The sequence below is a fragment of the Aythya marila genome (genome assembly GCF_965140915.1).
Source record: "Aythya marila genome assembly, chromosome: 10".
Classification (NCBI taxonomy): domain Eukaryota; kingdom Metazoa; phylum Chordata; class Aves; order Anseriformes; family Anatidae; genus Aythya; species Aythya marila.
In genome coordinates, this window is record NC_139051.1 from 19,366,821 (window position 1) to 19,392,691 (window position 25,871).

General features: G+C 37.4%; 1 protein-coding gene across 3 annotated transcripts in view; it reads right to left on the bottom strand.

Annotated features, from left to right (window-relative positions):
- Positions 1–360: 360 nt before the first annotated feature.
- FAM120A (family with sequence similarity 120 member A) overlaps positions 361–25,871 on the bottom strand; it is a 53,684-nt gene continuing 28,173 nt past the window's right edge. For 2 of the 3 annotated variants that reach the window (XM_082768391.1, XM_082768392.1), the window contains exons 10-18: positions 23,908–24,082; positions 18,253–18,502; positions 16,772–16,886; positions 12,786–12,995; positions 11,639–11,822; positions 10,522–10,659; positions 8,910–9,051; positions 5,023–5,119; positions 361–2,261 (exon numbers count right to left, since the gene is read on the bottom strand). In XM_082768391.1, the coding sequence (XP_082624517.1) occupies positions 1,950–2,261; positions 5,023–5,119; positions 8,910–9,051; positions 10,522–10,659; positions 11,639–11,822; positions 12,786–12,995; positions 16,772–16,886; positions 18,253–18,502; positions 23,908–24,082 (1,623 nt within the window). In that variant the 3' untranslated portion in view covers positions 361–1,949. The remainder of the gene's footprint in view (positions 2,262–5,022; positions 5,120–8,909; positions 9,052–10,521; positions 10,660–11,638; positions 11,823–12,785; positions 12,996–16,771; positions 16,887–18,252; positions 18,503–23,907; positions 24,083–25,871) is intronic. The other variant, XM_082768393.1, reaches the window with a different exon arrangement.

Consider the following 25,871-nt stretch of genomic DNA (forward strand, 5'->3'; position numbering starts at 1 on the left):
AGTGCTGATAATCCTGTACATCAAACATAATACTGATGCACCACTGCAAGCACCTGGGGATGGCCTTTTTCTTTTTAAACAACTGCCCTTGTTACTTCTGTCAAATATTTGCATCTCATTAGCTATCATGCATTTAAGAGTGGGCAGCTGTATAAAATAAAAAGGACACAGCATTACTCTGATGAAGTGTGCTATTTCCCAGCAATGGTGGCATATGAAAGTTTTGATTTGTTTTCTTTCTCTGTCTTTCAGGAGGACATAGTGTATGTAGTCTGCTAACTCAATCACTTTATTTGGGCATAGGAAAACTTTTATTTACAACATGTAATTAAAAATATTTGACAAAAAAGGCATACAGTATTTTATACTAAAAGAATAAAGATTTTTATTAAGCACTGTAAGTTGCATTCAATAGCCTTCAAATACACCACACCACAATCCATCTACAACCAATCAAACCCAACAGTAGTTCATTCTTGCACAATCCATGAGTTGGGGCAGAACTCCCTTCAACTTACATTAAGATACCTACTTAGCTCTTGCGGGCAGGGAATGGGGAATTACACCTCATTTCTGATCACTAATGTGTGATGAAGAGCATCAGGAGAATTATATGAAAACGAATATAAAGAAATGATTCTGATTTTGAAGTACATTAAGTTTGGAAACACTAACAAAAACATCAAAATGATACAGGTATATTTGCTTATACTAAATTCTTGATGGGAAAGTTCTCAAGAACAAGCCATTTGTTTCCTGCTACAGAAGGGGGGTACTTTTTTTTTTTGAAGATCAAAGCTTTTTTTTTTTTTTGTTTTTCACAGAATTTCATATTTGCTAATATGAAGGCATAAAACAGCAACAGAGAACAATAATGCATACAGCAATGAGTACACCAGGGTAACGTTGATATTCAAAACGGCTAGATAATTTTTTTTTTTAAGTTTTAGAATAAATGCAACAGAGGTCAATAATCACAAAATTTTAAGGTTAGAGCAAGATCAGTCAATGACTAAACATAGTTAACATCTTTTATAGGACTATTACTGATTATTAGCTTTTTGTTTTGCAAATGGGCACAGTACTTGTAAGAATGGAAGAAAGAGGACAATAACATGCATAATATTAACTACACACTTTAAAAATTATGAACCATGCAGAAGTTTAGCTCAAATAGTAGTACTAATGGTCTACGTCTGATTCAAAACCACATAGTTCATTGATCACGGATGCATGGTATTAGTCACAAAAAGTTTCAGAACACATTGTGTTTATTTTGAAAGGTCATTTGCATCTTCTATGATTTCAAGTTTATCTCCATTTAACTTGCTTGTAAAGTATGTATGATGTATATTTAAAATCAGCAGAACTGCAATATTACTCTATAATTTTTAGTTTCGATAGTTTGCACATTTTAACACAAAAGAACCACATCAACGGTGATGAAATTTAAGAAAGAAAAAACTGTGGTTGTGCCTTTTTCCCCCCATAATCATGAAATCAAAGCCTTAAAGAAAGCTTTATTGTGACACAGTAATGCAAAATCAAATATAATGGCATACATATGGTGCCAAGTACTAAAAATTATATTTTAAGCTATATATACTTAAAGACTGCCAAAATTTGTTTTCTTTATATTTCAAAAAACAAAACTACAAGCTTTTGTCATAACCAGTTTAAACTTTATGTATACTTCATTTTAAGTGCGGGAGTCAAATGCTCTTCATTCTCTTTCTTTTTTGTTTTATTGTAGCATTTTGACTACAACTGGTTAAAACTAAAAATGTGTTGTTTAAATCTCTGACATCAAAGAGGGATCCGAATTTCCAAAGTCCTCATTTTTCTCTTACGGAAAGGAAAAAATGTACGTAACTGTAGGCTCTCTTTCTTTCCAGATATTCCTAATCCTGACCCTTCCCAACATCCTTCACCCTCTATAAAAAATAAGTTTACTCTTCTTTTTTTAAGACAGTGGCCTCAAGAGTATCATCTTTATGGCAAACACTGTCTGCATTTAGTGCATTTAAGTGAGAATTTGTATTGCACATTTTAGAGTCATTACTCAAGGCACTTTCAGACTGATTGGAAGCCCTGATGTCTCCTGTATTCCCATTCATCTGGGAAGCTGGTTTTTCCTCATTCACAACTCCATTTTCAGCCAGGGATCCATCTGAAGACACAATTGAGGATTTAGATTCCTCTGATTTTGACTTAAGTTCTTTGGCTACTTCTTCTGCTGAAGCAGCGTAAGGAGGTTTGCCCTATTTTTTAAGAAAAGAAGAAAATTACTGAAGAACCACTGCTATGTATTTACAAGCTGTTACAATGACACTATTAATAGGCAGCATGCAATGTGCAGAAATATCACAAGTAAACACTGAATATTATGTACTGCTGAACAACGAAGTGGCATACAAGATTAACATCAGAGCACAGACGTGAAAGAAGTTTCAGATCTGAGTGCCTTCTAGCTGTGCCTTTTGATGTTCCTGTGGTAAAATGCACTTTATACTTTGAAGCCTCAGTTATTTCATAATGTAAAAGCTACACAAAAGTATAGAAATACCAAAACTGAGAAACAATATACAGCTTAACTCTGCTTCTTGGTTCATATACATTATGATTTAATGACGTGATTACACGGTATTCAAATACAAACCAAAACTTATTTTTGCAGAACTTTTAAAAAGTGCAAAAGTACCATGCAATATTTTCTGTACTAGTCGCTTCTGAGATTAGGCACGTGATTTCATATGAAAAGCATATAGCAGAATCTTACACAACTGAGTATAGCAATAAAAAACATACTTAAGCAGCATTAGAATGTATATTTAGTTTTTAAGCACCTGTAACAATGAGTCTTAGCATTCCAGAAATGTAACAGGCTTTAAACAACAAAACAAAGTAAGTAGGTTGTGTTGCTAAGAAGCAATGTACTGTACTTATCTGTCACTCCATTAACAAAGTCAAAAACTAAGAAATGACTAAGATATGGATATCTCGTACAACTTGAACAATAGCACAGTTTCATAGTGTAATAATTCTGTCATACTGAAGCCAGCATGGTTAGTACTCTCATGAATGACTGACAGATTCTGCAGGTGAAAAACTTAAGAACTGTTGTTCTCTACTATCAGTATCATAAGCCTTGTTTTCTAGAGAAATCACAAAATATTCTGGAATAACATTGCATAGGAATATAATTGGCATATGAAAACAATGAGTATTTATCATATGTGTAAATGTAGTTTTTTCAGGCTTTAGTGAGCATTATATTTTAAATACATGCTTTTTTGTTTTTCCAGATCAAGAATGAAAGTTCTTATCTTGTGAAGAAATAAGCATGTCTTATGTTCAATAAATACAAACTGCTTCTTTCCATCAGATTTCTCCAACCTTTATCCATGGCACCTCATAATCTGTACCAATAAAGCCCCTGGATTCTCCAGGGAGGATTTTACTTGTTGCAAATGTGCATGTCTGAATCTGGCCCTACATCAGCATTCTTTCTTTAACTGCCCAAGTTTGTAGGACAGGGAAGCACACTGTCGCCAGTTAATCTTAACTGGGTATCAAAATCTACTTGTTATGTATTAAGCTTCCCAAATTCTCCCTACCACACGCTAATCCACCTTTTTTTAAATTTTTTTTCTTCTTGTAAAAGGAACATATACTACAGTAGAGTGACTGACGATAGTAAAATTTGATGAGCTCAGGTCCAGTTTGCAGAAAATGTCACTATTTATCTTTCCTCTCCATATCACAGGTACAGTTTTAGACCAAACTACTTGCCATTACAAGTATTTACCATCCAAATTATACATTATTAGTAAAAATGTGACCGCACAAACTTGCTGACAGTCTGGTAAGACTGTCTGCCATCTTACCTGCAAGTCATTTCTGAACTACATTTACATATGTAAACCTGCAGGAAGCCCAGCATATTTGGGAACTCCTTCTCCAGGCTTGCTTTGTTTTATGGGATTAAGTACTTAGAAATGAGATACTATATAATTAACAGTGGTTTCTCTTCTATTTAAAGTACGAGAGCTAAAGCTTTAAATACATAAGTACATCACAACACAATCTGTGTCAATAGAAATTTAACAAGAGAAGTATTTCCATTTTTACATCTAAAACAGCAAGTTTTACTTTAATAGTTGCTTCACTGCCCATTGGAGAACATCCCTTCTCATACTGTCTGATACCTGCAAATGTTTCACTACTCTTACGTTCTAATGTCTACATGACAAATCAAAGAACCATATGATATATTTATTGTGAAAGTTTTCCGCCTATTTACTACCCACTCATCCATTACCCTTGGGATTTTCAACATTGAAAACTGCATAGCAGTAAGAACAATGAAAAAAGGGAGGAAAACACAACTCTGAAGCAATTCACATTTAATATGAAACATCAGTTAGCTTCAGCTATATTTAAAGGATCCGTGGAAAATACAAAAATTATGATCCACAGACTTTGTATACTGTCATCAAAAATGAAACTGTGTGCTCAGGGGGCGAAGACTGGTCTGTTGTTTCCTAGAAGTTTAATGTAAGTTCTTTGATTTGGAGCCATGCAGCAGCAAAAAATCTTCTACTGCTACTATTTTTTCTTCATGAGATCAGACTGTGGCTCCAGGAAAAAAAAAAAAAAAAAAAAAAAAAAAAACTGGGAAAGACTGGGGGTGGGAACAGAAACTGCTAATTTGTTTCAGCTTTGTATTTCTCCCATTTTTCTAAATTCTCTTCTACTCCCACAACTGGTTAGAACTGTGTAGGCACAACCTTCCTATCAAAATACATTTTCCACTTCTGTCTTTATAACCATAGTTTGCTTGTGATTGAGATGCAAAACTAGCCTGTTGTCTGTATGTGCAGCTTACAGGTTCAACACATAGGTAAGATCACTGTAAGGAACACTTATATTTTCAAGTTGTGCTTGTCAGTATTAGCTGGCCTGGAAGTCCATAACAAACTAGCCTATGAAACTAGAGGGTCAGGCACATGGCTTTATTACCTGAATTGCTCCCTGGCTTTTATAGCCTCTCCCATAGTACCTTCCGCCTCTTCCAAAAGTTCTTATCACTGGAGTGGAAATAACTCCTCTAGGACGCCTGTAAGTTTTGAGGAAAAAGAAGAAAAAATGCACATCAACTTAATCTCAAAGTACATTAAATTTCAATCTTGCTTGCAGGATGTTTTTTTCTAGCTTTACTGTCTAGTGACTACCACTTACATTTCATACATGACTGCCTAATTAAGAATTAGTGTTCTACTACTTACAAGTATATGAAATCTAAAAAACTTCATTTTGCTAGCAGTAAAATCACTATTTCTATATTTCACTTTATGATAAACAATAACTAAGTACTTTCAAACTTTACAAAAGCATTTTCAAAATGTCAAGTCAGCTTTACAGTCCTTTAAAAACAGAGCTCAAATTCACCTTAAAAAATGTGCAAACTCAAACCACTTAAAAGACCATTTCTCCCATTTCGTAACACTCCCCACACATAAATACGCTAGACATAGATAATTCTGAATTCTCCCACCAAAACGGAAGCAATTTTTTATTTTGCCTTTCTTTGTTTTATCTGATTTCTTCTAGAACCTGAGAAAAAAAAATGGAGGCTTCAGCCCAATCTGCCATGTAGCAATATATCAAGTTTGGATGCTTTTAAATGGGAATCTTCCAACCAGGATTCATTAGGTGGTGGCTTTTTGATTTGATTCAGTAAAGATTAGGACAAAACAAACTTTCACTCAGTTAAAACTTTTAATGCAATCAATTGCAGAAATGCAACTTCCTTCATCATTGTGTCAAGAATTATTTCTTGCCTAAAACTTCTCTTTGTTATCTCTACTGGAGACAGGTGATTACAGAATCACACAGAATCACAGAATTTTCTAGGTTGGAAGAGACCTCAAGGTCATCGAGTCCAACCTCTGACCTAACGCTAACAGCCCTCCACTAAACCATATCCCTAAGCTCTACATCTAATTGCTCTACTTTTCCTCCAAATCCCCTGCCCAACACCGGGAGGTCACAACATGAACACCGACTCCTCTGAAGCTAGCACAGGGCAGCCAGATGCTGCTGGATACTTCTGTGTACCCAATGTTCCCACATGCTTAACATCCATATACCTACTGTTTCATCATGTAACAATTCCCATATGCCAGTAAGGTCCCTGTGAGCTGTACAAATAACAGCTTAAAAGAGGAATGAAGATTTTGCTCAGTGCTCCGATTTCCTGCTGCTGCTATGCTGTAGCAACCTAGTTAGGCTGAATTGACAGAGCAGAGAAACACCCATCTGCGCCATGCAAGTCTTTCCTCACACATTGCAAATTCCCACATTCAGTACAAGAAATTAAATACTGGATTTTCAAAGTCACAGCAGGGGATAAGGAGGCAAGAATTGTGTTTTATGTTTAATGACTCTTACTGCATTCTTTCCAAAGATTTTAAGATGACTTACCTGTTGTTTTTTTTTTTTGTTTTGTTTTGTTTTGTTTTTTTAAGTGGTGAAAGTATACCCTTCAGGAAACTGAATAATGGGTTTTTCCAACTCGGATGATTATCACGCTAGATATAATAATGGATCAAAGCTAGTAAAAAGCAGCTGGTATAATCTTATATAAGAACAACATTCAAGTTCACTGTTGCACAGACATAAGACAATGCCATAAACAAGCTTGACACAATCCCCTTTGCTGAAACAGATAAAAAATGGAAAATAATTGTGTACAGCTAGATGATAAATTGCAGTCAATGAAATGTGTACTTTCCTAGTCACGTGTTCATTAGTAAGAAATGGCATCTACAGACAAGGACCCCAATCTTTATAATACCTGGTATAATACTTGGCTTTAGATTGAACAATAGCATTAGCGTTTTCCTACTACGTTTAATTTTCATACAAACTAAAACAACAAAGAGCCTGCCTGTGATAGCTTTTCCTCTTTGACTAATTCTAGTAATTCCAAATGTAAAGAATTTAGTATCAGATCTTCCTGTCTATATTAAATCCTAACTAGCTCTGGCAGCTTCCTTGTCTTTCTGAGGTGACAACTTGCATCCAAACCTAACTGGCCAAAGGTAGTGCCTCTGACAGAAGGAAAACATCAGGTATTTTAAGTCCTAACTCAAAAGCTACTATTGGGTTAACAGCATATCTCTGCCATAAAGGTACTTTATGGAGCATAAAGGGGCGGTAACATCCTTTTAGTATTGTGACTGCTACCCAGCAAAGGAGGGAAATTAACTTGGGACTTTCAAGCCTTCGTTTCTGGCTGCTGCTATTTTCCATAAATTCATGTATTTGCTTCTTCAGAAAATGGAGGAACTGTTGTTTTATGAAGTCAGTGGTATGTATAAATGTAAGACAGATCTGAGCCTGAAGGTGTCTCCAGATAACCAGTCAGGGTGCCTCAGTCTGACAGCAATCTTGATTACGGCAATATAAGTTACCTGGACATTTTTCACAAGCAGTAGTGCAGACAGTGTACTTAACTGAAGGAAAAAGCTCTGTAGTAGTCCATCCATGGACTGGAGAATTTATAACCACACATTAGCCTCACTGAAATGTTATTTTGTCCACTAAAACTGAGGAGTAGGATTAAAATATGCAAAAAAGTCTTGTGCCTCAGCACATCCTTGAGCTGCGGTCTGCTGTTCTAGAACAGCACAGGTGTCCTATAGGTCCTGCTAACCTGCACAGCCCTTAGGAGTGTCTGCAGTGTCTAAAACAGCACTAGAGACATATGTTCTGGCAACTGCATCCTATCCTTGGGAAATAAAGCGTTCTTAACTAAATTTGCACCCCTTAAGGTGTCAGCTCTGTTCTTACACCAATGCTGTCTGCTGCTGCTGAACTTTTCATCTTTGTTTCTGTTGTTCTTACCCTTCCACTCTCACCTCTCTCCCTTGTCCTGGGGCTTCAGGTCCAACCATCTCCTCAGTCAGTCCAACAAGACAGGCATTCACACAGCTCATACTGACTTTAGCACCATGCTTTATATTGCACATTGGACTTCATTAATGGATAGAGAGGAATTCAAGACTCATTCTTTTAGTATAGAAATTTTTATTATTCTATGCAGTTTGAGACTTATTCTTTGAGACGATTCCTGGCTCAAGACAGCATAAATATAACTAATTTACTCCATTCCTTTAGTACAGTTGACGAGAAATGTAATACATTCATCACATAACTTTGGGACAGTTTACTGTAACAGATGTAATCTTAATAAAGATGATAGCTCTGTGATGTGAATAATAAACCCATGGAAAAAACAATCTCGAAACAGTAAAACGCTACATATTCCTGCACAAATTATTTATTTTTCAGAAATGTTGTGCACATGTAATTTCAGCTGTAGTGAAGCAGCATGAAAGAGCTGAAGAAATTAGCGTTATTTTAAGCACATCTCTCATCTTGACAGTAGCAATGAACTATTAAACCTAGAAGTGTCCTTGTTTTTGGCTTCACAGAAGAATTACATAATGAAGTTATTAAAAAATTTATCACACTTGGTTATAAATGTTCTACCATGACAAAAAAAATTGAATGCTGTGACATTTTTGATCAGGTATAATGTATTTATTGATTTCATGTAAGGGAAAGCCCCGAGTCATCTTCTTGTGCTAAATGATCCAGCTCATCTCTCAGATTCAGAGTATTAATGTTTTTTGCACATAAAAATGCTTATACTCATGTGAATAACCGATTAAAAACATCTTAACATGAATGTAATTGCTTTTCTTGAATACTCAGTGGGTATAATTTGTGTAAGGTATTCTAAAATGTGTTGCATGCAACTTCGAATGTCTCCAACTTTCCCGTTTTCCTTCCCCCCCCCGATCATTAAATGACATGACATTCCACAAGAGTGCACTTACCCTCTCGCTGGTCCTCCCACAGAAACGACCTGCAGAGGAAATGGCCCTCTACCCCCTCGTCCACGTCTGCTTCCAGCCCAATGGCCGACTACAGTGCCGGCAATTTCAAGTTTCCCTCCCTGAGAAGGAATAGGTTGGACTCCTGCACATAAAAGCAAAACCAAAACTTGATCTTCACATTTGCAACATTAAAGTTACTAATAAATGGAAAGCTTGTTGGTTCAGATTACATATACAGTTCCCTCTTTGGATACTGGTAAACTATTTTCCATTCTGTGTCTTTCAGAATAACTGTAAGTTTAGAGTCCTCCCCTCCATCTTCTTTAAAAACTTGTATGAAATTTGCAAAGAAAAATGATCTTGAATACTTCAGTTTCAGTAACTAAAAACACAATTTAAACAAGCATTGAGAAACTGAAGTGAAATTTTACAAGCTATTTGAAGATTTTTTTTCCTGCAATCCTAATGAAGTGTTTTTTGAAGGCATAAAAGCACTTTCTAGTGAACATCAAGTATCAGTGTAAGACACAAAGATGACCCATAAACAACTTATTAGCATTAGTATAGATAATTCTGCCTAAGTCTTAATAAAAATACAGCGTTTAAACTGATCTCAGTGTAAAAGGTAGGTTTATTCTTCTACCTCCAGAGAAAGCAGCTGAAATTGCTACTGTCCGAAATTTGAATGTAACTTTAATTCACGTTGCTCATCTTTATGTGTGTGTTTTGCACTTAAAAATCAACACTAGGGCGAAACAAAGTTCAAGAAGGTAAGTGCAGCTGAGTCAGATGTTACTGGTAAGACCATCAGCACTGAAAGGGTTACAAAATACAGCATTTACACAGCCACGATTAGTCATCAAACGTTAATCAGTAATTTAGTTCCTAGTGTATTAAGTTCAAAAAGGTTTGTACTTCCCTGTACAAGTCTTTCAGCTTCAAATGCACATTATTTACGGGGGCAAAGTTACTCACACAATGAAGCATTAGAGGTATGTTCGCTCTTAGAATAAAAGCTCAGAGGCCAGAAAGAACAGTTACACGTATGGAAAAATTCCACCCAAAATGACGGATTGGAATTTGCAGATTTCCATTGTCTCACCTCGTATAGGAGCAAAGCAATGGACACACAAATGTGTAAGTCAGTCTCACGCCTACGACCACACTGACACTGATGCCAGCAAGGAATGGGTTAGCAGTAACAGAAGTCAGTAACTTCCATACTGTGTTGTTTTACGAAAAGCTCAATTGTCCCCACATTTTAGGAAGTGACTGTTAATAGGTTCCAGCACAGTTCAGCTCATGATAGACTGCACCCTCACATTTGAAAGCGCAGGAGACAGAAGGGCTCGTTGCGTTTGCAGCTATTCTGTGCCCGAAGGAGGGTTTCTAGGCGTAAGAGGCTGGCACTGAGGGGTGCGCGGGGCCGGGACAGCCCGGGCAGCAGAGCGGAGAGCGCGGCCTCGCAGCAGCTGGGCCAGCTGCGGAGGGGGAGAGCCGAGACGGTTAGGGAGAGAGGGAAACTGGAGTCAGTAGGAAGCCTCAGACCAAACCGTAAAGTGAAGGAAGCTGTTGCCAGAAGCTCTAAGAAAAGGGTTTGGGGTATAATTACCGCCCTGAAACTTGCTAGTCCTGTTGCTGTCATTGCCAGAGAAGGCTCCGGAGTGTCCTGCCGCTGCCGCCACCCGGAAGGCCCGGTAAGCACCTGTGGCTACTGTTTCCCCATAAGGGCCTCCGAAGCCATAGACTCCTGTTAGACCCAGGGTAAAGAAAGACAGGGGAAAAGCTGTGAGGGGGGCAGGCATCCGGGAAGGCCCCTAGCAGAGCCGCTGCTGCCTCCTTCCTTCCTCCCAGTGCCAGCAGCGGGGTCCACGCTCCCGTGCACCGGCTAAGAGGTGCCTGGGCCCAGCCCAGGTCTACGCGGTGCCTCGGGGAGCCCCCGCCAAAGCCCTCCTGCTGCCTCGGCGAGCACGGGCTCCCTCATCCACAGGGTGCGGGCCTTCTGCTTGGGTTTGGAACAGCTAAACCAGCCTCCATGGCACAACGAGCACACAGGTGCTTGCAGCTACTTTTTGGCAATGAGCTTCAGTGGCTACAGTGGTGGCACCCCAAGAACGTCTTGCTCTGAATGGCCAGCATCGATACACCTACGGTCCTCTGCACCTGGGGAAATCATTCTAGAAACAGCCTGGAATGGTTTAACCAGTGCTCTCCAGTATTTACACTCGAGGGTGCCAATGGTTAAATGACTGTAGCAAAATAGAGAGGGGTGGGAAGGAGGAAAGGTGGTCTTCAACTCTGAGAGTTAAACTGCGTCCATTCATTTAGGTACTCTTAGTATTTATGAACACAAATATTTCGAAGCAAAGTGCAGTTCATTTAAGAGCATTTTCATATTATCTGGTGTTGATATATTCTTTTTTTTTTTAAAATGTTTTTTTTTTTTTTGCTTTTTCATACAATAGCTGTAAAAACATTGTGGTCTGGCACAGCTACTAAAAATCCTTATGGAAATATGCAGCAATACAACACATTCCATGATGCCAGGCTACAGCTAATAAAAATAACAACAAAATGCAGTGATTGGCACAGGACAATACGTGCCAAACAGTTGTTTTTATGTATGTTTCCTATGAAATTGAACAAGCAAATCAGTTCAATTTGGGGAATGTGAAAAACAAGGTAATGCTTCATGCCCATGTGTTTTGCGCTGCTGCCCTGTCACTTACCAGCAAAGCCTCTCCCCCTGCCCTGAGGTGGTGGGACTGGCCCGAAGTGTCGAGGATACATAGAAGCTGGATAGAAAGGCATGGCAGGTGGAGGTGGGAAAGGGAGAGGATGGTTCTGCCTGGAGAAATTTAATCCTTCTAGGATGCTCTGACGCATCTTTTCAACCTTGGCTGCCTGCTCAGCCTATGAATAAAGAGAAGGTCAGAAACAGATGTTAGAATTCTGGTTTCAATTGTACAATGCTATATTCACAGAACAAATTCAAAGAAAGCAAAAGAACAGAAGAGTATATAAGTACCACAAGGCTAGATAGTAAATTACAATAACTTATCTTGCACACCTACTAATAGCTCAACGATATACCACGTGTTCACAAGAAAATCCTTATTTATCAGTAGAGAGAGGGGAGTCTAAATACTGAAACAGTTTACAAGTTGAAAACACATACATTTTAAAAGTTGAAAGGGGGTTTCCAGAAATTAACTGAGAAACTGCAGTCTATAGTCTCCTGAAAACTTCATGCAGCCCTTTAAACTTTACGCAGAATCATCACTATAAACCCCGACTGCAAAACAAAATTTGTCTGGAGGCTAACAAGCCTGAGTGTGACCACAGCCACCATCAACATATAATGTAAAAGGAGCTTCCCTTGAGTCAAAAGCAGGAAGTAAGCTATTTTGTTAAAAGATTTCATACCTCCCAAACAGTTGGGAAAAAGAAGTTTTGGAAGTTTTGGTCACTCAGTAAACTAATAATTTTATCAGGTTCTGTTTTTACAGTTAGATAATAACTTCAAATGAACAAGGTATATCAAAAACCTAATTCAGTTGTATTTTATGATGACTGTAAGAAACGCGAAGAGATTTTGAGCTTAAGGACTGTAAGAATGACTTCACAGCCTTTAAAATAAATTGGAAATTTCCTTTCACTGTAAAACCATGGCAGCTCAGTCCTTTGTGACACACTTGCTAGCTCAACAACAGAGTTAAGAGAGTAAATAGAGCTGACAAGTAACTATTAGCCATCCACTTTGTATATCCCTTTTAAGCAGAAAGATGATGTGCGCAGTAAATGACTGATAAAACACACCTAACATTTCTGAAAATCTAGCGTACAATATTCTGTCACACTTCTGCAGCTACACACCTGACCATCACAGAGGTCAATGAGCGGAACTTTCTCCCGGCTTGCTTTGATGAGCTTGGTCTGGAATAATTTTCCATCAAAATACATCCACGGACAGCAGTGCTCCCACGGAATTGGCTGCCCACAAGCATCGTTTGCAAAAAGTGCCATATCGACACCACTCATAAATAAAGCAGACAGCTGAATTCCTCGGGGATCGAGATTCTCAATCTGTTTAAAAAAAAAAAACAGTTTATTTATTAAGATAATAACGTGATATGATTCAAAGTTATTCCAATATTTGCATTATTTTCAAAACTCTTGAAAACAGAGTGATTTTAGAAGGTTATCAGACTTTTCACATGTAATGGCCAGTTTGACTAGAAGAATCCATGGGAATCTATAACCTGTATACGCAAAATTGCAATACTCAGGAAGGCTGCTGTTCCCATCCATCCACTCTACAGGTGAGAAATAAAAATAAAAAGCTATTTTCTTAACAACACAGCATAAGAAATTATTTGAATTCAATTCATAATCAAGAAGCCAGTAAAAGCTCTAAGTAAAATACACATCTTGAATTTGTGGCATGTAGTGTCTAAAATACATCCGATGAATACTTTAGCTGCAGTAGTATCATTGATAAATATGCAGTACCATACAGTACAGTTTTTATTTTTATTTTTTTTTTTTTATTTTTTTTTTCCCAACAATGGTGAGCCATATTAAAGCAAAGAAAAGCTTTAAAAGACATTTATAGGAATTCAGCAGTAGCAAATTTCATTTAAAAATCATTTCAAATAGTCTTGTGCTTCTGTGATTTTTTTTAAAGGAAAGTTTCAGGAATGAGCTCTATGTTAGCATTCAATTTTAATTCCTACATTCCTTTCCAATGCGTTTAATAATGGATTTTATAATAACTTGGTTCAAGATTTTGCTATGTTAGAATGTGTCTCCTATAAATGAAGTGACATTTTTATGAATACGACAACTGTATTTAGGATGCAGGATAGGTAAACAAAGGTAGAATTATATAGTGACTAACAGCTGATGGGGGGAAGCAAAAAGGATTTGCTTGCAGCAAATAGATTTTTAGCTTTAGAATAAGAAAATATCATCGCTGCTGTCCTCTAAAACACCTTTGAAAATACCATCCCCTTCTTGGGAACATTTTAAAGACCTTGGTATTAAATTTTAAAATTAAACTACATTACCTTCCTTATGCATAAGCAACCTTTAAGATCCAAAAGACTATCCAGATCGTTTTGCAGATATGCAGCTGGGTTCAAACTCAGCTGCTCTTTCTGTCTGACTTCAACAAAAAGAGAAGCAGCTGCTTCATATGAAGACAGTAACAACAGCGCATGAAACATTGCATCTTTCAGTTAACCAAGACATACATGTATTATGCAAATTATCCACATTACTCTTCATGTATGATTTAAAACTAATACTTGGAGAACAATTTCTATTAAACAAAAATATTGTATGCTATTCATACTTGCCTTGTCTCTGCCTTTCATTTTGTGTTGGAATTTTAAAAATATTTTATCTAGGAATTCCTTTCTTAGATCTCCAAGACCAACAGTTTTCACAGTGGGGTTTCCTCCTCTTTGCATCAAGTCTTTGATAACTCTTGTAGATAACTTTCCCAAAATCTCTGCCCCTGAATGTTATGTGTTTATTGTGCTGTGTTTTGAAAATAGATATTGAATACTACATTGCTGATACTCTGCTGTTTTTGATGCATCCAGCCTTGCCTACAAAACTGTCGTTAGAGTTTCCACTGATATCTACAGGTACAATTACTCCCCTTTAGGAGCTTGAGGTAGGTATCTTAAACCACGCTCTCACTGAGACTTTGAAAGGCTCTCCCCTCCTACTCTGCTACATCCAGTGTCTGTCACCTCAGATAAGACCACGTGTATGTCTTCTGAGCATACAGGATAACTCGCTGTCAGTTTGTTCCTTTGGCAGAAGTTTGCCACTGCTTCCCTGAAGACAAAGCACTGCTCCCCACACCATACTTAATACAATTGCTGTCGTCTTAGAGCCAGAACCTCTGAGATTCAGAAAGGCCCAGTAAGCACACAGGGCTTCCAGCACGAATGAGTTGAAAATCTACCTTGAAAGATGTTCCAGCAAACATCTGAATGATTCTCTTGACAGACGGCATTTACATTTAGCCTCTGTTCAAGGAATTCATGCTAATGAGCAATACTCAAAAATGTTGTTCTCAAGAGCCTAATATGCTTATAATGCATGTTACCAGCAATCCAGTCTCAAGTACTGAAGCAAACAAGTGGTCCTGCACAAACTCATCAGATGTTCATTGGAGCTGTCCTCCTATGTATTTCTTCATACCTCTTTCAACAGTGATAGAACAGCCAAATAAGTTTTTCCTGTTGGATTTTTTTTTTCATTCTTCAGAATATGGGAAAAGGAAGATGACTTAATTTTTCTGTTAACCCTGCCATTAAGATTGGTAACGTGAATTCACTAGTTGCTGCATGACAAGTTATAATAGATTGTGTAGTGTTTTCTTCCCCTGACACTTATTAGTATTTCTATGGCTAAGGTGTTGGGTTTCCACAAGCAGATTGATTTGGTTTATAGACTGAGAAATCCTTGCCAGGTTGCTACATGCAGGAATGCAAGCCAGACTCTGCTCATCACCCACAGAAGAGAAACAGTCACTTGCTGGCTTTAAAAATGCTCTTGCTGATTACGTTTTAATGGCAAAACGTTCCTCAGAAAAGCCTAATAGATGAAATCTGCATGAGCTTAATAATGGTTTCTTCTGTGAAGAGCAATGCTAGGACTGCTGCTTTTGTCTGTGCCCCTTTGCAGTGTGTACCTGCAAATATGAGTAACTAGAAAAATACGTACCCAGCTTCTCCTTGCCAATTTAACTAAGGACAGCATGTATCCAAGCGCAGCTGGGAGCAGAACGGATAACTAGACTTTCCTGACTTAAGCCCTATATATGAAAAAGACCATTCAAAATGACTTCAACAGAAGGTTACGTGATGAGGTGATCAGCATCTCCTCTCCGTTACTGTGTTGATCATGAAAGCAGACAGGAGATCAGATAGATCACTTCCAGTTGTCCATTCGTCATACATCCTAATACCTCCCAGTAATTCTAGTTATCAAATACACTACTTGATGCTATGTGGAAAACCATATCTATAATTATTTCCATTCAGAAACATGTTTGCTTCAAATGAAGGGCTAAATCCTACTATTTTATTCAGAGCAGAGATTTTTTTTTTTAAATTCTAAACAAATTTCTAAGAGCTAACAATGTAGGACCAAAGACCAAAGACCAAATTTAACTAAAAGGCTGGAAGAGGAAACTGCGCTGTGAGCATGTGAGGGCTGGATGGAGAAATCCCCTGGACTAAGAAGATGTTGCACAGACTGATAGGCATTCTGTATTTACAATAAGGACACTACACTAAACAACTTTACCTGTATTTACTTCATCTAATATTACAATATTACAAAAACTTTGATATCTTAATTTTTAAAACCCTTGAAATATTTTTCTACAATTCTGTACGTTTTCCTTTTATAATCCCGCATTTTAGCATTCAAGATTATGCAAGGCATTCTCCATTTCTTCTTCATTTAGCTGTAAAAACCATCTGAATGCTGAATCATGAAAAAATGGCCAAGTTTGTACATACACAATAGGAAAATGTCTCTTTTTAATGGAAGCATATTTGTTTTACAAATTCCAAAAGACAATTAATTAAACAGTGACAGAAATTCTGTAATATAAGAACATGTTTAAAATTTTACTTATTTACTCAGTGAAAGAAACAGGACTGATTATCAATCTTTGCAACACTTAAAAATATGAAGATGACTATTGTGGAAAGTGTATGCAAACATGCAAGGCTTTTGGTGAGACAGGCATTTATGCATCACTTGTTATAGTTATCAATGTGCGTCAGCTAGAAATAAATCCTTAAGTTATGGAAATTATAGTTAAGAGCTACCTTGAGTTCCTGAAGCTGGTCAGGTTCATAGAGCTTTGGAGACAACGCTTGGGCAAGAAAAGCATCAAGTTCCTGGCGACGAAGTATACGAACCCCCGGCCACTGTACCATATACCTACAGAGGAAGCCAGTCATTAACCAATAGTTTCCTTTAGCAGATAAATCAAGTGGTCTTTTACTTGGTCAGAAGTCAGCAGAATGCAACAACAAAAACAGAAATATTTTTTGTTGTCTAGATTTCAATAGTTATAACAGCCAAAATGTTAAATAGATTTGAAGATTAAAGATCAAATCAAAGACAGAGTGGCTGTGAGTCACTTCTGCAATTCACAGCAGAATGACCTGCTTCCAAGTGATGAGGTAGAGGACAGGTCACTGAAATAGAATTTAAAACATAAGTGGCTTCTGATACACCTAAAAATAAAATAACGTTAAGATTATTGGTCTTAACAAAAAAAAAAACAAAAAACAAAAAACTAATGGTAAAAAGATTTTGTGAACATGGCTTCTAGATAACATGTTACTCAAAAATGACTCAGTGAATTTTATGCTCTCCACTTCAAACAAGTAGCCAATGAAACTTCATGTCTAAGTAAGCAACAATTTATATATGCCATATGTCACAGGAAAGAAACATACTATCCAAATGAATGAGTAGCTCTGCTTTAAGATACTATTTGTCTAATCTTTTGTATAGTTACTACTCTTTAAAAAGAAAAAGGATTTTTAGTGCTCAAAAGGCAAGGCATAATAGGGTAGAACTAAAGACAAGTTTACATTTATCACTCTCAGAAACGGCTTAAAAATTCTGTGCAACAAGCCAACCCTGCATTCTGCCAGATTTATAAGCTAGTCATACTGAAATAATCACACCTTCCCCAAGAAAGTGAGCAACTTTCATTTCTAGTTCAATTTTCATTCTGAAAAAAATAAACATCTTGGACCTTGCAACTTTCTCTTTAGTAGTACACTTCAAGTGTTGGTTATCATCATCTCAAACAGATGAGCAACTCTCTCACACGGAACCTAAACACACCATAGGCAGACTATCATTCACATCCACTTTCAATCCCAATAAGCTGTTAAGCAGCTGTTCTCTGAGGAGCTTGCTATTTTGCTTTACAACTTCCCCAGCACAGCCTTTGAGACTCCAATTTTTTTTTCTTCACATTGAAGCCTTGAGTATAGTAAGGGTAAATTAATTCAAATGCTACAGTGGCCTCTTTGCAACACAAGATTTTTTTTCTCTTCCTTTCAGTTCTCCAGAGACTGAAGAAAGAAACCTTGAAGTATACAGCATGCTTTAAAGACTGCCAAAAGTGACGTTCTAAAAATGAAACAAATCCCTTGTCCCAGTGAAGTTGCAAATAGGAATTACCACTTTCTACACTCCGTTTAATACAAAGTTAAATATATCAGAGAGTTCATGCTGAACAGTAAAACCTTTCCTTCCTTCTGTTTTACTGCAAGGTAACACTGACCTTAGTACACAACAGAGCACCATAAGATGAGTGGGCACATTAGTTGGATTGAGCATTGCTGGTGTATCTGATCTCATACAGGCCAAAAATGCCCTCATTCTTCGGTTCTTGTCTTCCACTGCTTTTCCCAACCACAGCTTCTTCAGATTAGGACAGGTCCATTCCCTGAACGCAAGTGCTTCCACAAGCTCAGGGGTTTGTGGAGATTTTCCTTTGTAAGCAGCCCATTCCTTAATTATCACCGGTGAAACTATAACATGACAACAATTGAAAGAAAAAGAACTCAGAGTTAACAAGTATCACATGAAAACTTTCTACGCAAAAGACCGATTCCAAAAGTATCGCTTTGAGACTGTGATATGTCCTGGTCACACTGCTGTATTGGCAAGTCAAATTCTGCGTGGACTATCCTTCAGTTACCATCACTTACGGAACAAGTGCATGCAGCCAAGTGTACACTAGGAATGTTACAATAATTATTTCCAAATTGATATGCAATACTTCCCTCTAAAGTATCTGCATCATTTATCAAAAACCTAGAGCAATACAATAAAATCAATACATATATACAAATATTTTTCTAGATGTGGTCTTTTAAGAACAATATGACCTTAGTGATTTTATTTAAATCAGATTTAAAGCTTATGTCATATTTCTTCATAGTTGTTCAAATACTGCAATGGAATTAGATCTCAAATATGGATTTATATGCTGCTGATTTTTTTAAATAAACATTTTTACAAAATTTGCACATGCCTTTCAATTTACAGCACTGCTTTTTATGAAGAGGTTAGTATTTTTTGTCTGCTACGCTGTCTTTCACCTGTGAAAACTGTGTTCAACTCCATATTGCTGCTAAAGCCCCTCCCTTCTTTATGTTTGACGGCAACTAAAACAGAACACAATTTTAAAAAAAAAAAAAAGTCAAGACTGAGAAATGATACCTTTGGCCTTGGAGTGACCCCAAGTTTAACGCAGCTCAAAATTTGTTTGCACCCTTCTTAACTCAGAGCCCAGTTATGCAGTGTGGAAAGACTCAAGGAACTTGTTAGTGAAGCTTCAGGTTACAGCCCGGAGAGATTCCTCCGCTAGCAAAGCGGCGCAGGAGAACAGACCTGCTCTTTCTGCTGGAAGCCTTTCAGTTAGGGATTGAGAGGAGAGTGCCGCTGGTGCCAGAAGAGCTCTCACAGCTACAAAGTCTCCTTCAGCAATCAGACATCAGCTTTGCAAATGATTTCATAATCAGAGGCCATGATCTGGATTAAAGAAGAAGCTCCAGAATACCCTAAAGCACCCTCTCGTGCTTTTCTGGACTAAAACTACTCTAGCAGCATAGCTACGTTTTATAGACCTCAGGCTAAGTTTTACAAAGATAACACGCAGCAATGAAAATAAATATTCTGATATATTTAGTCGGTAGCCTCACGACAAAATCATGTTCTATTTTGGTTGCTCCCAGTTTTTATGTGCCGCTCAGCTATTTAAGATGGGCTTTAACAGCCAGCAGAGCTACTCTGTTATATGTGCAGGGTGTATCACGCTGGTGTTCACTTCTTGTTTAGGCCTGGGATGGTAAATGTGGACACATGAAAGGACGGATTTTACAAAGGCTTTCAAATACTAGTTTAATTGCTGTAGGTCTCGGAAGCAAGAGGTACTTTTGGACCAAAACCTCTTAGCTCTCCCAGCAAATGGCTAGGGAAAACAGCGAGGCTACTATGCAGGACAGCTTAATCTGTTCAGCAGTGAAAAAGCTGAACTGTTGACAACTGACATAAACCAGTTATTTGTGTTTTGGAGTTCTTCTCTTCTTCCTTTCAACCTCCTTTTGACAACAGAGACAATACTCCCGGCTACACTTAGTTTCTCAGTTTGGATGCCCCTCCAGAGGGGACTAGATGCAAATTTTGTGAGCACACATCTAAGCACCCTCTGAAGACCACCCCTCCAGCTTTCACCACTCCTCTAACAGCAGACACCAGCAAGGAGACAGAGCTCTACAGAAAACAAATGTTCTGTAAAAACAGAGCAAAACCCTTCGTTTTCCCTCAAAAGGTACCTTCCTCAGTAATACAATACCTGCTGAGGTTATGCTGGAGACTCACCCTGGTTTCAAAATTACACAAAGTAATGGTTATTTTGGGAAAGAAAAAATTCTTCTTAGAGAGTGGTTTAATACGAAGGGCAGTCTAGTGGACTAGCAAACATTCCCCCCCGAATGATGGAAAGGAGGAATTACAGCTGTATCAAGTCAAAAAGTAACTGCAGTACTGTTCACTCAAATTAAGCCTTTAACGTAACAGATGAATCTAGGACTTGTCCATATCTATTTCTCCAGGGCCTTTCTTACACATTTGACAACTCTGTACCGGGACTGCTGCCAAAAATGCCATCTTCCTCAACTGCTGAGTATCTCTGTCCTCAGAGGAACGCTTTGTGTTTTCTTTCCAGGACTTCCACTTGGAGATAAGAAATGTCTCCCCTCAAGACTGCATTAGCTACAACAAACACTCAGGATCAGAGGATGTTCAGTCATAACACCACAGAGCTAATTATGCTGTTTTTTGTACTACACTTCCTCCTGCTGCTGATCAGTAGATCTGACTACTCACAGTAGCCCAAGTAACTGCACTGCGCACTGATGTCTACTTTAACCATCACCCTTTGGACACTGATGGCCAGTCCAAGAGCAAAAAAAGTCAGCACCAACCCGCACTAAGCTAACTAGCTTGATAAACTCCTGTAAATGCTGTTACAGACTTAAGCCATTAGCAGCAGCATCCTGCATGCTCCAGCTGTTAGAGCCCTCGCTGCTACCTGTGACTCAGATTTTTCTGGTATTCTCTTTGCATTTTTTCCATGAACTGAACACGAGGTGTGAGGTACCCACCATCATCAGAAAATGAGCTAGCTAATGAAGATTAATCAAGACTCTTCTAACCTTGTCATCTTCACTGACAGTACAGCTTGAGCTACGCATGCTTGATTTTGCAAAAGGGCTATTGCCCAAGATACGGCTTTCGTTTTGGCAGAAACAGTGTCAGCTGAATACATCCTTGATGGAGAACAGTACATCACAAGATGGCTAGGCTTAAAATAACAAACCCTCGGATCCAACCAGGAGTTATGACAGCTTGTACAAGTGTGCATTTTTGCAGAGTGGAAAGGGCAGATGGTTTCATCTACACACATATATTTATTAGAACCAGGGAAATAACCCATTTCAGAGCTTGTAAAGAAGAGCAAGTCAGACATTTTGACTGTATCCCCTCACAAGGAAGGGGAGCACAGCCAACGCTGTACACTTGGCAGTAAAAGCACAATGAAGAACTTTGCAATTCAGCTTTTCATGTCCTCTGGGAGCAGGCATGAGGACATGTATAGCAAAGGCATTACTTAGCAGGCAATTATTACTGAAAAACTTCACTGACTACCTCTCCCAGCAGACCTGTTGTTTTTAATTGACTTTTCAACTACAGAAAAATAATGATTTAAAAGACAGAAAGAAGTCCATTTTAAGAAAGATCCATTATCTTACTGCCTATAAATTTAGTAATAATACTGACATATCAAATTTATTATGTACTTTTCACAGCTTGCTATAACCCTCACACACAATATACTTGCAAATTACTCACACACAATTATTATATTGCCAGTGTAATGGTTTGTACAACAAAGATGACAGAATTTTAGATGTATTAGTAGAATCATCAATTCTCCACATAAACCTAAGGACAGTATACATGCCTTTAGAAATTAATTTCTTAATTCTTCTGATTTTTTCTGCTAATTACTGTTTCATACTTATTTTTTGGAGAGCAGTGATAAACATTAAGGCAGTAAAGGGGAATCACCACTGTCAGATCATTATAGCTTGTGTTGTAGTCCTCAGAGAAGTTAGTAGCAGCTAACGAGTGTGACAAATCGATTTGAGAAATCTGCTCTTGCCATTTGAGATGCTATTCTCCCCCTCTATCTGGCACAGGCTACCTAATTCTTGCTACTCTGTAATAGAGACGACCAAAAGAAATGCATTCATGTAACCTAGCCCTTTCAAGCCACAAGCATGCATCTTAGCTCAAATCTATCTTTACTAGCAATTGTAGCTTTGCAGCGAAGTGCTAATCTTTGGGCAGATGTTCCAATTTTTGTTTTCTTAAGAGCATGGCCAGTCCTAAGACAGAAGTAGGTCAGGTAGCTGAATGTGTCCTGCAGCAAGATTTGCTGGAGCTCCTGTAACTACACCAAGTCAGCAGTAGTGTTCTTAGCCTCCACTGACAATAAACCTCTGAAAAGCAGCATAAATGAAGAGAAAATAGAGATCATACATGTATTCCAGCTGTCTAGTGAGAACATTCTAGGCTTACAAGATGAAAACATTCTGAAACCTTCAGCAGTTAGCTATTTCACCACTCCAAATACTGTAGTACACTTAAGGACAAATGTCTAATGAGGTCAAATGAATACCACAAATAACTTCATTATTTTAATCCTGAAATGACCTCATAACCTGAAATACTATTATGTTGTTTGAGTTTAAAGGGTTAAGTTTTTGACAATGTGTCGCAAGACATTACTCAAACAGGGTAAATATTAATTCCACAAAATAATGTAGATTAACAGTTTTTCAAACATTGTAATACTATAATCTTCCTTATGAATGTACAAAAACATCTAACAATTAAAAATGAAGGGAATGAACATGAAGTTTACTATTGATTCTTTGTTTTTTGCTCTTTTACACATGAAGGCTGAATAACGCTTTCCTACGTTCTAAGTATCCGCTTCTTAAATTTAGCCTAGTGACAGCAGCCTAGATATAAATACTTCTGCTGCTGCCATCCACTTAATGTTTCAGCATTACTTTAACCTTTATAAGATGCTACTGTAAAGTTCATTCAATCATACCCTTGTATGCATTTCATTACAAGTAAAACAATGCAGAATGAGGAGGGTGAATTTTCTGGAATAAAAGTAATTCCTGGAAGCAGAAAACTTAAAAAGTTAACTTCCAGATTAATATGAGATTAACATTGATCCTTCTGACTGAATTAGCCATAAGATCTTCTGACAAGTCTGCTCACAGAAGTTTAGTCTTCCTTTAGTTGCATTACATCTGATTTCTGCAAATTTCAAACCAAGTTTTTATTCCAACACCTGAAAGTTACTAAATGGACTTGCAAAATTCACTGAAGTACATTTAATTATACATTTGGGAGAACAGAGGGGAAGACAGGGAAAGTTAACATATGCATGTCTCGTCCTCAAGGGGAAAAAAAGCACACGAATTTGCATGCATATGCTCAGAATACAAGTTTCCTTTAATCAAGTTCTGCCATATACTTTGAAAACTACATCAAAATATGACAATGCTTGCTGCAAGCCTGACAGCAGCTTAAGCATATACTTTAAAAAATAAACCCCAGAACTTACTTAGAAAGGGTAGCATTTCAAGTGCTTAAACTACTACAAGAAATAACATTTCAAAGTAAGAACATCTTTTTGTATTATCCATGGATCGAGTAAGTCATAAATTCCTCCAGCTCTAGTCACATTCATGAAATCTTAGCAATTATTCTCATTCAAATCATAGTACAAATGAAAACATGGTAAAAGAGAAGAGAAATAAAGACTGGATTCTACAGTACATACATTCTGGTGGAAGTCTGTTCTTTCTAAAAGCGAGTCTTTCAGTTTTCTTTCTGCTTTCTGCCAAACTAAACAGGACTCCGTAAACATACTGACGAACTGGCCTATAAAGCAGAGCAGCAGGAGGCAGGTCTTTGTTGGCTTCATCTTCTATAGAAACAGCAATTTTGATTTCACCCTTTTGTGTGAAAGAAAGCAGAAAAACACAACATGTTAAAGTGAACAGAAAGTATTTAGGTATGCTCAATAACTCAATCTAGCTCTAAAATGAATCTCATCTAGTCAAGAAAAATGTGATTCAGCAATAATGTTGATCTTACATACGAGAAGGTAACACCAGAGGAGGATTACCCTACTACAATCTGCTTGCTTTCCTCCAGTAGTTCTCTAGGATCTGATTATTCCTATCACTTTCCTATTCCTCTTCTCCATCACACAACTTTGTGCGTGTATGTGTGTGTGTCTGTCTGTGTCTGTATTACCTGTGTCTGTCTAATTACTGATCTTTCCATACAGATATTTCTAGGAGAAAAACAGTATATACGACAATATAGCAATGTGCGTATAGAATTAAAAGACATGCAAAGCACATTTGAAGAATAAATACTAAATCTAGACTGCAGATAGTTATTTAAAAAAATATTCATGCTGTCTAAAAACACCAGCCTGACTTTATGATGCAAGGGTTTGAAACGGTGCTGGGGACTCACTCTAAAAAACAACATTATGAGAAGACCTGGACAAAAAAACTAACTGGGAATTATGCAAGTACTGTTTCAAATGTGAGTAAATAAAGCTTTAGCATTTTATACTTTATAAAAAAAAAAAAAAAAAAGGCATGAAAGAACCTTCTGATATTCTCTCTCAAAATATCAGCAACATTCTATATTTTTTGTATCTGTGCATTCAATCATTGTAAGATTTTCTGGGAAAGCTACTCATATTCCTATTTAAAAAGGTGCTGAGAACCACCAAACTTTTTAAGGTTTACTCAACTTTCTCATTTTTTTTCCTGACAGTGACCTCAACAAAAATTTCCCTGCGAATAAACCTTGCCCATTTCCAGAGATGCATCTCACATATTAAATGCTACTTTCTAAAAGGGCTTTTCCTTAAATTTTTAAAATGCCACTAACTTATCCTTTCTATGTAGTACAAAAATAAAAACCTGTAACATAATTCATGAAGTTTAACTCCTTATCAAGTAAAAGCAACCTGCAGAAGAGCCCTGTCTATCAGTTGTTTCTTTTTTAATTTTATTTTACTGTATCAGATTTTTTTTAAGCAAATTAAGCTAAATCATCCTACGTAAGGAGAACACAGATTTAGAAAAAGATTTGAGGAAGCCACACTGATTACATTTCCAGTTAAACTCTCCACTACAGAGTAAGATACAGGGAAATGGTACAGCATCCTATATGCTCAAAAGCCTTTGCAATCAACACAAACCAGATTAAAAGGCAGAAACTGGTGGAAGCTGTATACAGCTGTAAACGTATAACTACATAAAAGTTACTTGTTGGCTTCACACCCTAAAAATATGTTATGTCAGCAATATTAGGTATTTTTAGATATTATATGGCTAAAGTATTACACAAAAATGAGTTTTTCTTGTGCGCATGTACAATTAACGTTTTGACCTTTTTATTTTGGAAATTAGATCATTATGGTTTATACTCCACAAAGTGACAGTAAGTGATGGCACAGAGCACAATGCCTCACTTTACTAAATACTGCCAATTCCATCTCCTCTCATCTAAGATCAGACTCTGGAATTTCAGTACAGGATACTATTTCTAAATTATTAAAGTAACTGCAGTGTAGAAATTTATCAGGGAAACCTGATATAGCTGAGATTTCTGAAACCAGGTAGAAGACTGTTCATTTGCAACTCAAGATAAATCCACCATTGCAGAAGCAGGCAAGAACTTTTATCCCTAGAAAAGGAATAAATTAACTCCCCTTTC